The sequence below is a fragment of the Herpailurus yagouaroundi genome, unplaced genomic scaffold (assembly GCF_014898765.1).
Source record: "Herpailurus yagouaroundi ecotype Mexico unplaced genomic scaffold, PumYag 160, whole genome shotgun sequence".
Lineage (NCBI taxonomy): Eukaryota > Metazoa > Chordata > Mammalia > Carnivora > Felidae > Herpailurus > Herpailurus yagouaroundi.
Window position 1 is genome coordinate 7206270 of NW_024412401.1, and position 12828 is coordinate 7219097.

A 12828-nucleotide genomic window follows, 5' to 3' on the forward strand; every position below is an offset into this window, starting at 1 on the left:
ACAGCCCAAAGCGGGCTCAAACTCCAGAACCATAAGATCATGACCTGAGCCAAAGTCGGACCCTTAACCAACTGAGCCACCCAGGCACCCTTCTGATATACCTTTATATGTGATCGTCTTAGGATTTGCGGGGCATGGTTCTTTGATATTATATAGGAAATTCCAGAGCCAGGTGGTATAATATTGAGTGTTTATTCAAGACTATAGTAAGTAGAACATAGTTACAAATAGTCCCATAGAGGACTCACAAATATTTTAAATTTAGCATGTGGACTTGACTTTCACGGTGCATAAGGAGAAAGAGGAACTATTTATCTGCAACATAATGTGAAAGAGAATTTTACCTTTGCAAGTACTTTTACATTAAAGAAAATGTCCTTAAATATTTAGTTTAGTATACTAAGAGTAGGGAAAAAAAAAAAGGTTTCCTTTATAAAAGTCTCAAGAATTCCTGTGGTTTTTTTTCCTTTAGATAAAACTGACTTAATAGATGATGGTAAGGGATCATTTCAAAATACTTGTATTTTTTTTTTCATTAAATTCCCCCAAAATGTCTTTTTTAGTCTCAAATACTTATTCCATTTGACTGGTAACATTTTTCATGTTAAACATTACATGCTTGTCCTCTTTAAACATTTAAAACAACTAGGACAAAATATTAAGACGTTTTGTCATTCATTACTAAAGTTTCAAGTTGACATAGAAGTCAATTTACACACCTTTATCTTACAAGTTAATAGCGAATAAAACAAGGTACGTTCTGTATAACCTATGAATGTAACGAGAAAAGGTACATTTATAGCAATAAAGTCTTTACCATTTTAATTTAATTTACATAGGCAAAGAAAACAATTCCAATACTTCAGTATTTGCGAAAGATGATCCATGGCCCCTGAGGATATGTATGTGTGGACACACAACTCCTACATCTACATAGGTATATATGTCTATATGTATATAATCTGTTATGACTGAGAAGATCACATACAACCATAAAATATGATAAAAGCATTGTGAAAAATACTAAATGAATAAAAGATAAACCATAGATTGCAGAGAAGGGGTAGATTAAGACTTAAAGGTGAAAGTAAGATTTGTTCTGAGCCCTAAAAGACAGCTGTAATTGTGAATTAAGATTTCTAAAGGCCCATGCTCACCAACTCTTCAGAAGTAAAAAAATAGGAAACAATAGTGGAAGGGGGAGTAGAGGAATCTACATAGAGAACCTTATATGCCTGTAAAATTGAACTCTATCCTGGAATTGCCAATAAACCATGAATGAAATTTTAAATTAAGTGATCAAAACAGTCCCTTAAGGTCAAAAGGTAGCTATGCAGGCAATACTGGATAAAGAAGCTGAAGTCATAACCACAATGGTTTAGCAGAAAAGATAGATCTGAGATATTTTTTATACTACTGGCATATAAAGAAAGGACAGAAAAGAATGCCAAAACTCCCAACTTATCACAGGTCTGACTTAATAATGTGGTTTTTGTAAACCCATACTGTTCCAGAGATATTTTGTTCTTTTGATTCTCAGTAATTAAGGACCTCTGACCCTTAATGGTGAACTTGAGTTTCCTTGTTAGTTAACCTCTAAAGCAGTACATATGTAATAACGTACCTGCTTTTTTAAAGTACCCCAAGGCCAAATGTGACTCTACCCCCTAGCAGTAGTTCTCAATCTTTTTATTGAGCCTAAGAATTACCAGGGAAGCATATTCAAAATGTAGATTCTTAATCCCCATTTAAGACCTACAGACCGACCCTCCAGTTTTTAGGTTCTCAGATGATTCCTTGAGTCCATCTTAGACAAGTCATTTAAGCTCCCTACCTTCAGTATCTTTGTAAAATAGGTATAATAATCTCTATCTTACAGTTAAGAGTTATGACAATTAAATGAAACAATATGTATTATGTCTAGGAATGGCCCTGGCACCTTGTAGATGCTAATATGATAGGCCTACCTCCAACCTACCATGTTAATTTTGGATTTACAAGTTAGTGCATTTTCTTAGGGCACACTACAGAAGAGTTTCCCAGTAGACCTACAATCACTGATTGTTGTATTAATAAAAGAATATAGCACCTTAGAAGCTAGCTGTCCTTCCTCTTTCTTTTCCACAGCAAATAAGGCAGTTATATATGATTTTCTTCTGTCTTTTCTCACAAAAAGACTGGCCTTCAAACTGGGGTCAAACAACTCACAAAAGGCCAGAGTGAAGAAAGATGAACAATTAAGCCCATCTACTTCCAGAACTCCCCCCTTCAACTTAATCTCCTCTCCTCTACAGTTTCTTGACAAATGAACAAGGTTTTAATGCTTAAGAGTTGGGGCTAGACAGGGTACCGTTAAGTGCTATCACCTTTCCAGTGCGTGCTCATTCCTCCTGGTTCACAGAAGTCAATGGCATACATACACTTGGATGGTAGAGATAAGCCATTTTCCCAGCCAGAGGGCATGACAGAGTTGAGGGAGGTTACTGAACCAGTGGCCACACATCTGATTCCCCACTCAGTCCAGAAGATCAACAGGCCAACCCCTGTTGCCATATTGTTTATCCTGGCCTTTTAGTTATTTCCAGAAGGTCTTGTAGTATATTAAGGAAAGAAAATAGGGTCAAATCCTAGCTTCACCACCAACTTAACTGTGTAACTAAGCAAGTACCCCAAATTCAGTTTTCTCAAGTTATTTTGAGGTTATTCATAGGCAGTGGGAAACTGATGGTTTTTGAGAAGTAACACAATCAAAATTAGCTCCTTTCCCTAAAAACCATGCCCCCCACAAATAAACCAACAATAAACAGAGACTAATAAATTTTTTAATTTACATCTTTTGTTAAAATATAAAACTAGGGGTTAAATTCTCAAAGTCTAAATTAGACTAAATATAAATCTGCTGCAAACCCATTGAATGGATTTATAGTGTGACAGTGTTCCTTAAAAGTGTCTAGTCGTCTTCCATCATTTTCCATTTATCTAAATTCATTCTGCCCCAGTCTTCACTTATCATCACATACATTTTATTCCATCAAACATTTTCCAGGACAAACCTACTTAAATAATCACTAAGCCTGCTTAGAGCTTTCCCAAACTTAAATTTTCCTCACCTTGACTACACATCCCAAGGCACTACTTTTCTCACTTTTTTTGGTTAGTACTATAATGTTCCATAAAGAAACAATAAAAGCTCTCTATTTCCCTAAAATGAAAGGTCAGTATATTCAATGGCTATTATGTTAACCACTTAATACAAGTATATCAAAAACCACTCATGTTTATGTTAATCAACTGAAATTATAACATAATAAATTAAACTACTATTTGCTATTTACTTAACGCTTACAAATTATTCAAGGAATCAAAATGGTTTCATATAACTTGAGGTCTGCTTCCCTTCACAAATACTTCACATTTAAACCCCATATCCATACAAAGAGAAAATCCGAAGATCTCTTTACCTAAAAACTAATGTTTGCTAAAAGGCATTATTTAGGATTTTCAGGCCTTGAAAGAAGAGTTACACTTCCAACGTGTATTTAAATTATAAACCAGTTTTGATCCTGTGACACTGCTTGAAATGTAAGTACATCATAGTTGAATTAACTGGGCTTCTGCTTTCATCTTTTCAAGTCTGATGGAGATTTGTTTCATCAAGGCTCTTATTCAAGACTTCTTCTTCTGCAAAATTGATTTTAAAAACAGAAAATGGTAAGTAAACATTCATTACAAAGAAAAAATTAAATAGGACAGATTCTAAGTAATGGCAAATTTCAGTCTTCTTAAATAAAAAGTTCACATGCAATACCTATGATGAAAATTAACATTCTCACTGCGATACCTTTCCTCAGAGTATCAATATATCCCTCTAAGAATACTTTTCAATATATGAATGTTTAATTATCATTGGCAAACACAGTGATGTATAATGACTCTATATCACCGGATCTACATTTGCTCTAACATGCTTTAAGATTAGGGTTGTTTTTCTTTTTAAATCTTTATGATGACACTTTTTTTTTTAAGTTTATTTATTTTGAGAAAGAGAGAGCAAGGGAGCACTCAGGAAGGAGAGGGGCAGAGAGACAGGGAGAGAGAGAATATCCAAGCAGGCTCTGCACTGTCAGCACAGAGCCCGGCGCAAGGCTCAAACAAAAAAGCATGAGGTCATGACCTGAGCTGAGATCAAGAGTCGGACATTTAACCGACTAAGCCACCCAGGCGCCACAATGATGACAATTTTCGAATATACAAAAGTCAAGAGAATTATGATTAGTCCAGCTTCAATTATTATTAGTGCTGTTATGGGTTGAACTGTGTCCCCCCAAAATATGAAGTTCTAACCCCAATACCTCAGAACATGGTCTTATTTGGGAAGAGGGTCAATAAAGATATAATCAGTTAGGAAGAGGTCATTCTGGAGTAGGGTGGGCCATTAATTTATATGACTTGTGTCCTTATGAAGAAGGCAAAGAGACACACAAGAGGAGAAAGCCATGTGAAGATGGAGACAGAGATTAGAGCTGTACTACCATAAGCCAAGGGACCCTTGGGGCTACCAAAAGCTGGGAGAGGCAAGAAGGATCTTCCTCTAATGGCTGTAGAGGGACTGTGGCCCTGCCGACCCCTTGATTCTGGATTCTAGCTTCCAGAACTTACTGTCTCCGGAGATAATAAATTTCTGTTGTTTGAAGCTACCTAGTTTGTGGTACTTTGTATGGCAGCCCCAGGAAACTAATACACTAACCTATCCTATTTTGTCACCCATCCCCCTCAAATTTATTTCAAAGCAATCACTGATATCTTATTATTACAAGAATGATGTTTAACATAGTGTTACTCAACATTTTTAATTTTTTTTTTATTTATTTAAGTAATCTCTACATCCAACATGGAGCTTGAACTCACAACCCCAAGATCAAGAATCACATGCTCTTCCAGCTGAGCCAGCCAGGTGCCCCCATTACTCAACATTTTTAGAACCATCCTCCACCAGCCAAGATTTTGACAAAATTTCTTTGTATTATAAAAGCAACTGGTTTGGTTTCATTTTCCACCCCTGTCCCACACTTACTGTAAACTATATACACATCACTTGAGATTGAGAAAGAAAGAACAGAAGTGATACGTTCCCTCTTCTCATCCAAGTCGAAGGAACAGAGAGCATATTTTGTCACATTCACAATAAAGGTCCTGTAGCATTCACTGCATACTACTGTTAGAAGTTGAAAGAAAACGTCAGTAAGTCAATATGCACTGGTCTAGTTAAATCTTACCTTTTAAGTTAGGTAGAAGTTCTCCAAAACTACATGGCACTGTGGTTCTCAATCTTTGTTCCACTGGAGAAAACTTAATTAGTGGTGAAAGAGACTGTTTCCTTTCACCAAGGGACATGCGTAAAGACGGTTTTGTATAGTCAGTGTGCAAATCATGACTGTTCAAAAAGTCAAGCATATCATCTGTTTGCATGTTTCTGGGAGTAGGGCTCAATTCTGGTTTGTGTCTTTCAAGTGTTTCAGGATTGGAAAAGTCAGTTTCTTCTCTTTTCTTGGACAGAGATTTTTTCAGAGCTTCATATCTACGGCAAATAGCCTGTAAGTTAAAGTCTGATTCTGGAGTAGTCGGTCTTTCTCCCACAACATCCTCGGGAAAAATGCCACTGTGCACAGGACTATCTGGTTCCAGTTTAAAATTGGCCTCTGTACTAGTGGAGCTATTAAGACTTAAGTGACCAACTTCTTCTGGAAGAGTTTCATGTAATATGCCAAAATCAATATCCTTTAAACTTGTGGAACTAATTCCACTTGATACTTGAAAAGAGTCCCATAACATACTTTTATGCACGAAAGGTTCTTTGTAAGAAGCTTTTGAGTGGTCTGCTATTTTAACATGTTCCTCTTCACTGCTGCCCATCACAACTCTCCTATTACCTACAGCAGGGGAGAATGTCTCTGTTTGGCTAGTTTCTAAAAGCCTGTTCTGTAACGCTGCACACTCCAAACCTTGCTTGTCCATTATTTTCTTGTTTAACACATCTGACTGATGTTGTGTTGACAGTCCACCAATGTGACTGGTCCCCGCATGTTTCTGAGGCACACACTTGAGGCAATCGGAAACAACTTTCTCTTCAGGCAAATGGAAGTGGCTAGAATCGGATACAGAGGTTGCTGAGAGAAAACTGGTCCTGCTAAATTCTCTTTGATTATGCAACACAGGTAAGGATTCTGGTGATATTTCTCTATCTTCGGTATCCATCTGTATTAGTTCTGTACTTCTGTTACCTTCCATTTCCACAGCTTTTCTCCATGAGCTCCTAATTTCGCTTACTAATTAAATGAAAGGGGAAAGAACACAATTTACTAATATTCCCAAACAGAGCATGCAATTAAAAATTTCATTTCTAGTGGTCAATATAAACCTACTGACTACACTATATGTTCCACAGATATGCCCACTGGATGACAAGACTCCACAACAAACCAAAGAACAATAACATCAAAGAATTCCTTCTCCAACTGATCACACATAAATAACAAAAACTGTCCCTGAAATGTGCATATATTTGCACATAGCACATAGAAATTATATACATTAAAAAGATTTTCTGGGATGCCTGGGTGGCTCAGTCAGTTAAGTGTCCAACTCCTCATTTCGGCCCAGGTCATGATCTCACAGCTCGGGAGGTCGGGCTCTGCACTGACAGAGGGGAGCCTGCTTGGGATTCTCTCTCCCTCTTTCTCTCTGCCCCTCTCCCTCTCACACATGTGCACGCTCTCTCTCAAAATAAATAAACTTTAAATAAATAAAATAAACTTTAAAATAAAATAAAATAAAACTTTAAATAAATAAAAATAAAAAGATATTTTCTTGTCCATCTAAGCCAGGGTTCAGCAAATTTTTTCTGAAAAGGGCAGATAGAGAAAAAAAAAATGAAAAGGGCAGATAGTAATATTTTAGCCTTTGCAGGCCATCGGTCTGTGGCAACTACTCAACTCTGCCACTATAACATGAAAGTAACCATAAACAATATGGTGACAAATCCGCAAGGCTGTGTTCAATGTAACTTTATTTACAAAAACACACAGGGCAAGCTAGATTTAGTTCACAGGCTGTAGTTTGCTGACCACTGATCTAGGCTGTGGCTAGGTTCAACCTGAACTGAATCAAGTTAACTTTGAATATGTCATTTCTAGCAGCAAAATGGAAATTTTATTTAATTCAACTAGGATGATGTGCCTTCATTTGGACAACAATATCAGAATTTTGCCAACACAGATTATAGGTTATAAGAAAAAAGTATTGGGCAGTCTAGCTAGCTTGGAAGGGGTAGAAAAGATTTCTATACACACTATTTTTGGCTGATGCTGCTGACTGGAAGGACTTAGCCTATATACTCTATAAATGTTGATCGCAGGTCAGATGTGGAGGGAGAGGGTGTTTTAAAAATGCTCAACTTAAGTATTTTCCAGGAAAGAGCTAAGTAAAACAACAAAAGCAAAACTGTAGAGTATCAGGGCATCATAATACTGCTTACAAATTGCCGTATCAGTGAGAACACCCACACTTAATACTTCAATAAAAGTCCCTTACATCAAAACAAATTAAGAGCCATTGCCACTAAACTGAAAGATACAGAAAAATTTTGTTTCTCCCTACCCCTTAGAAAAGAAAGTTAAAGTGAGTTTCTTTTTTTTTTTTTTTTTCAACGTTTATTTATTTTTAGGACAGAGAGAGACAGAGCATGAACAGGGGAGGGGCAGAGAGAGAGGGAGACACAGAATCGGAAACAGGCTCCAGGCTCTGAGCCATCAGCCCAGAGCCCGATGCGGGGCTCGAACTCACGGACCGCGAGATCGTGACCTGGCTGAAGTCGGACGCTTAACCGACTGTGCCACCCAGACGCCCCTAAAGTGAGTTTCTAGATTATATGTTAGACCTGGTTCTAACAGTAATGTCTGAGAAAGAAAATAAGTGACAGAAATCATTATAACTTACTCAAATTTTCTGGCGTTCGGGGAATTTGGTTCCTTGTTAAGAATGGGTTAGAAACTAGAGTATCAATTAGTTCCTGTAATTTTAGTTCTTTTCCTTTAGAGGGCTGTGGTGAGTCAGATAAAACTGCCCTTGCAACCTAAAACAGAAAAGGTAAAGCAAAAATTACCACAGTCACTGGTAGAATGCAACAAAAGCCCCGATGAGAACAAATCAGCACCTGATGGTTAGCAACCCCTCCAAGAGCAGTTGGCATGAAAAGCCACTCAAAAACGTAGCTCCCAAATCCTCTATATAGTCTGCTAGGCACGACCCTATAAGGTGAAACCAAATACAAAACTGTTTCCTCCCTCCTTAACTGGATATCCCATAGAAAGGAAAGAAAAAGTAAAAATCTTTATACCTGAGAAGACTTAGAGGTAATTCTAACTACACAGTGACCTAAGCTACTATCTGCCACATCTTTGAACTTGACAATTCTGTATTTGCCAAAATAACTAGGTTTAAAGCCAGCAGATTTTTCTTATTTATAATCCATTTGCCCAACAACACTTCTACTAACAAATAAAATACTCCCAGACAATATACTTCTTTGCCAGAAACCTCATTACCAGACATAAACTAGTAAACAAGGCATAGAAATACATTCTGAAATAGAGAAAAGAAAGTATACAGTATGAAAACAGAACTCTAGGGGATTTACTACTAAGCATAGTTTTCGTCCTTCTACTTTGTATATATTTCAAAAGTGATCAAATGCATCATTGCTCATGATGTCGGTTTTTCCTGACAAGAGACTTTTCGCTGGCAAGTGAAATGCTACTATTGCTCAGCAGTAATACTGTACTATTTACTGCAGAAAGTTTATGCAAATGCTCAAGTCATTCTCTAATGTTATTTTTATTACGTTTCCCACAACATCCCTTAGCACTGTTTGAATTTGATTAAGCAGCCAGAAAATAATCAGCTACTTTATATTTCTGGAGACTGTGAGAAAAATTTGGTTTGGTGCATATTGATTCAGGTATTGGAGTTCCGTCCTTTATCTCAATCTTGATGCATTTAATTACTTTTTAAATATCTAGAAAGTAGAAAGACAAAAACTATGCTTAGAGATAATAATGATACTGCATAGTCTTTGTTCTAATATTTAAAAAAAGAGGAAGCTTGGCTAAGCAACAGACATTTAGATTACCTTAATAGAATATAATCATTGGGTGTATTTATCTAACAATTTACGTAATGATTGATTCCAAAAACATCACACATGTATTATTTTTCTACTTTTAGAGATATTTATAGACTGGGACATGGGTTCTCAACCACGGATATAATCCTACTAAGTTTATATCTACATCTACTTTTTGGGAGGACCAATTTGCTTTAAACATGATTTTCATTATCTGTGCCCTCCTTTCCCAAATTAACGCCAGTTAATCAATAATTATAACTTCTTTTACAATCTCAACGCCAATGAGAAAATAATAGATATTTCAGTACACTCATTACAATCTTTTTCTAACCTCTTCTACCATATGATCCTGCTCTTTTTGGAATGGATCACTAGTTTTAGCTGGCAGAGACCCTGCAAATGCAGTATTCTCTGTATTTCTTGCAGTATTTGATGATGAAGAGCCTTCCATTTCAAATTTTGGTGTTTCCTTAGGAGGTGTTCCATTTCCTTCTCTAGGAGTTCTTATCTTCATGTCCTGAAGAAAACAGACATGGAATAATAATAATTATGGCTGATCTTCATTAGAGGTTCTTGAGTTATCATGGTCAGTGGCACAATTAAAAAATTTCAATATTCCCACTTAGAAGCAATAGGAAATGTGTAAATACAAATTGGGATATCAACAAAAATAATATTTTATCATAAGTTAGTACAGCCAAAATTACTTAAAAATTGTTTTAAAATATACCTTTTCAAGCAGTCTAACACTGTTTCTACCCGATGATGAAACTGGCTGCAACAGGAAAGAAGCAGGTCTAAAGGAAAAAAGGATATCAAATCCAAGTTATACACAGGAAAGAATTCCATTCACTAGCTATATCTGAATAATCTACAGAAATTGTCTGCCCCGTATCTGTCCGTTACGATTTCCCTCAATTCGTCCCGGTCATCAAAAGGCAGTTTATTCTAGGGAGGTACAGTGACAATCAGAGCAGTACTTCAGCCCCATTTGTGTATCAGCCTCCCAAATGGTGAACATCTTCCTTAACCACTACGTATTTTAAATCAACATTTTTTACAAGGTTGAATGACTTGATGAACACTCAAAAACTTGAGAACACGGTATAAACAAATTCAACTAACTAGAACCGCATTATTACATTACCTTTAGGCTTCAGATCACAGAATTTCATTGTACCAGAGACTTTGTGATTTTGATACTTTGTGTCCAAAATCAATTCCTCTTATGCTGACTCTTGCTCTATAGCATGTATGTTAGTTATAGTAAAGTCATAAGGTTAATCAGTTTGTTTGCTGGATTCTACATATAGCATTCCTTACTATCTTAGATTCTCTTGCCCCTTTGGACAAAATAAAACCTTACACGTCAATTACGAAACAAGTTATTAAGTTTTTAAAGCCTTCAAAGCAATTATAACTTGATCTTGAAAGAACTTTCAAAGTCAATCATGGGTATGCTCACTGGTCAAAGCTTTTCTACTCTAATACAAAGGGCAAGATGATCTGAGAGGCCACTTTCAACCTCAAGCATGTCGGTGCTTTGCTTTCTGTTCATGGCTAGTACAAAATTAACAGCTTTAAAACATTTTATGTAACAGCAAATACGCTTTTTCAAACTTTTTCAACTATGTGCTTCTTAGAATTGTTATCTACCTTCCAAACATAATTCAAGATCACTGAAACTGTTTAAGGCTCAATTTTGCCTCAACAGGATATAATCTAGATGTCAAAGGAAAAACTAATCATCTACGATGATTTTATCTAAATTTTCCTAAAACTTTAACATTAAAATGATCAAAAAGCCCTCTGAGGCAGGACCAGCGATCTAAGATGCCACTAAGAGGCCACCACGAGATTGTGAGCTCCTGGAGGACAAAGACTATGTCTTTCCAAAGGTTATTCCCACAAACTGGTACTTGGCAGTACAATACATGTTTGTAACTAATTGATGGATTGACTGAATCAATGAATAAATGTCACCTGAGCAAGAGGCTCTATAGATTTATGCCACCAAATTTTATTTGGATCATTCTTACAGAGCCTCATTAAAAAACAAAATGGACACCTATTCTCTAGCTTCTCTCTCATTTCTGAATTAGCAACATGCAATCAGCCCTACTAACATCTCAATCCAAGCCAACCTGAAAGCAGCCCTGGCTCAATCCTTACTCTCTATCTACCTGCCATGCCAAAACTGAGGCCCATAAAATCCTAGGACTGTAATAGATAAAGAGAGATGGTGTTGATCCCACTGCGGGATTCTATCCTAAGGAAAGAGTACTTCCAAAAGAAAATAAGAAACAACATGCTTTTTACAGTAAAAAAAAATTTAAGGAAAATCTGAAAGTCTAAAAATAAATGAGGGGTGCCTGGGTGGCTCAGTCAGTTAAGCGTCCGACTTCAGCTCAGGTCATGATCTCACAGTCCATGAGTTCGAGCCCCGCGTCAGGCTCTGTGCTGATAGCCCAGAGCCTGGAGCCTGCTTCAGATTCTCTCTCTCTCTCTCTCTCTCTCTCTCTCTCTCTCTCTCTCTCTCTGCCCTTCCCCTGCTCGCACTGTCTCTTTCAAAAATAAACATTAAAAAAAATTTTTAAAATAAATGAAATGTTACAAAGCGTTTATAAGTGAAAAATGGTAATATAAAGAAAACATATACACATATACTAAAAAACTATACTTATATTAGTGTTTAGAAAATTTTGATTAGAATTAAATTTATGTATGTTTGTAAATAAACCTCAAAAAACAACCTGGGAAGAAAGTCTGACAAGTAATTTGTTAGAAATTTTAGCTAATTGGAGCGCCTGGGTGACTCGGGTAAGCATCCAACTTCAGCTCAGGTCAGCTCAGGTCATGATCGTGCGGTTCTTGAGTTAGAGCCCAGCACTGGGCTCGCTGCTGTCAGCACAGAGCCTGCTTCTCATCCTCTGTCTCCCTCTCTCTGCCCCTCCCTCACTCACTCTCTCTCTCTCTCTCAAAAATAAACATTTTTTTTAAAAATGAAATTTCAGTTAATTATTTCTCATTTTTATTTTGTTATGATATATCTACAATTAAAGAAATAACAAACAGAAATTATAAAAAGAGAAAGGAAATTAGAATTCGGTTTCTAAGACTAAAGATATTTAGTTGGCATTCAGGCAAGATCGTACTGCCCCATCTCTGAAATGCAATAAAGGAGAAACTGAAGAGGTTAAAGGTCTAGGTCTAAAAGTGCGTCACAACACTAGAAATATCATGGAACCCTCCCTTCCAGAAACCACTGCAAAGAAAGGTAGTGTCCACAATTACAGTGAAGGTATCACCAATCAATGGATTCTGGGTTTAAGTATAGTGAAGCCTCCATCAGCTCACTCTGATCAAAAACAACCATGAGATTTATGGAGAACATTACTTATATTTTGGTACCTGTGGGTGACAACCACATGTGAAGGGGCTAATAACTTACGCTAAAAACTACATTCTTTCCACGCTTTTTAATGGAATAGTTGTATTGTTCATATCCACATATGAATTTCCAATTAACTACTGTGATACTGACCTAAGATGCCACTACAAACAACAGCTGAATTTCACGTAAAAAAAGGGTATTATTAGGGGTGACTGGCTGGCTCAGTCTGTGGAGTGTGCAGCTCTTGCTC

At 36.7% G+C, this 12828-nt stretch overlaps 1 protein-coding gene and 1 non-coding gene across 2 annotated transcripts in view; both read right to left on the reverse strand.

Annotated features, from left to right (window-relative positions):
• Positions 1-173: 173 nt before the first annotated feature.
• HAUS6 (HAUS augmin like complex subunit 6) overlaps positions 174-12828 on the reverse strand; it is a 39435-nt gene continuing 26780 nt past the window's right edge. Inside the window, exons 13-17 of the mRNA XM_040481348.1 lie at positions 9915-9981; positions 9516-9701; positions 7996-8131; positions 5277-6326; positions 174-3681 (exon numbers count right to left, since the gene is read on the reverse strand). Coding sequence (XP_040337282.1) covers positions 3629-3681; positions 5277-6326; positions 7996-8131; positions 9516-9701; positions 9915-9981 — 1492 coding nt within the window. The 3' untranslated portion in view covers positions 174-3628. The remainder of the gene's footprint in view (positions 3682-5276; positions 6327-7995; positions 8132-9515; positions 9702-9914; positions 9982-12828) is intronic.
• LOC121035223 (small Cajal body-specific RNA 8) lies at positions 10063-10193 on the reverse strand. Its single transcript, XR_005792808.1, has one exon.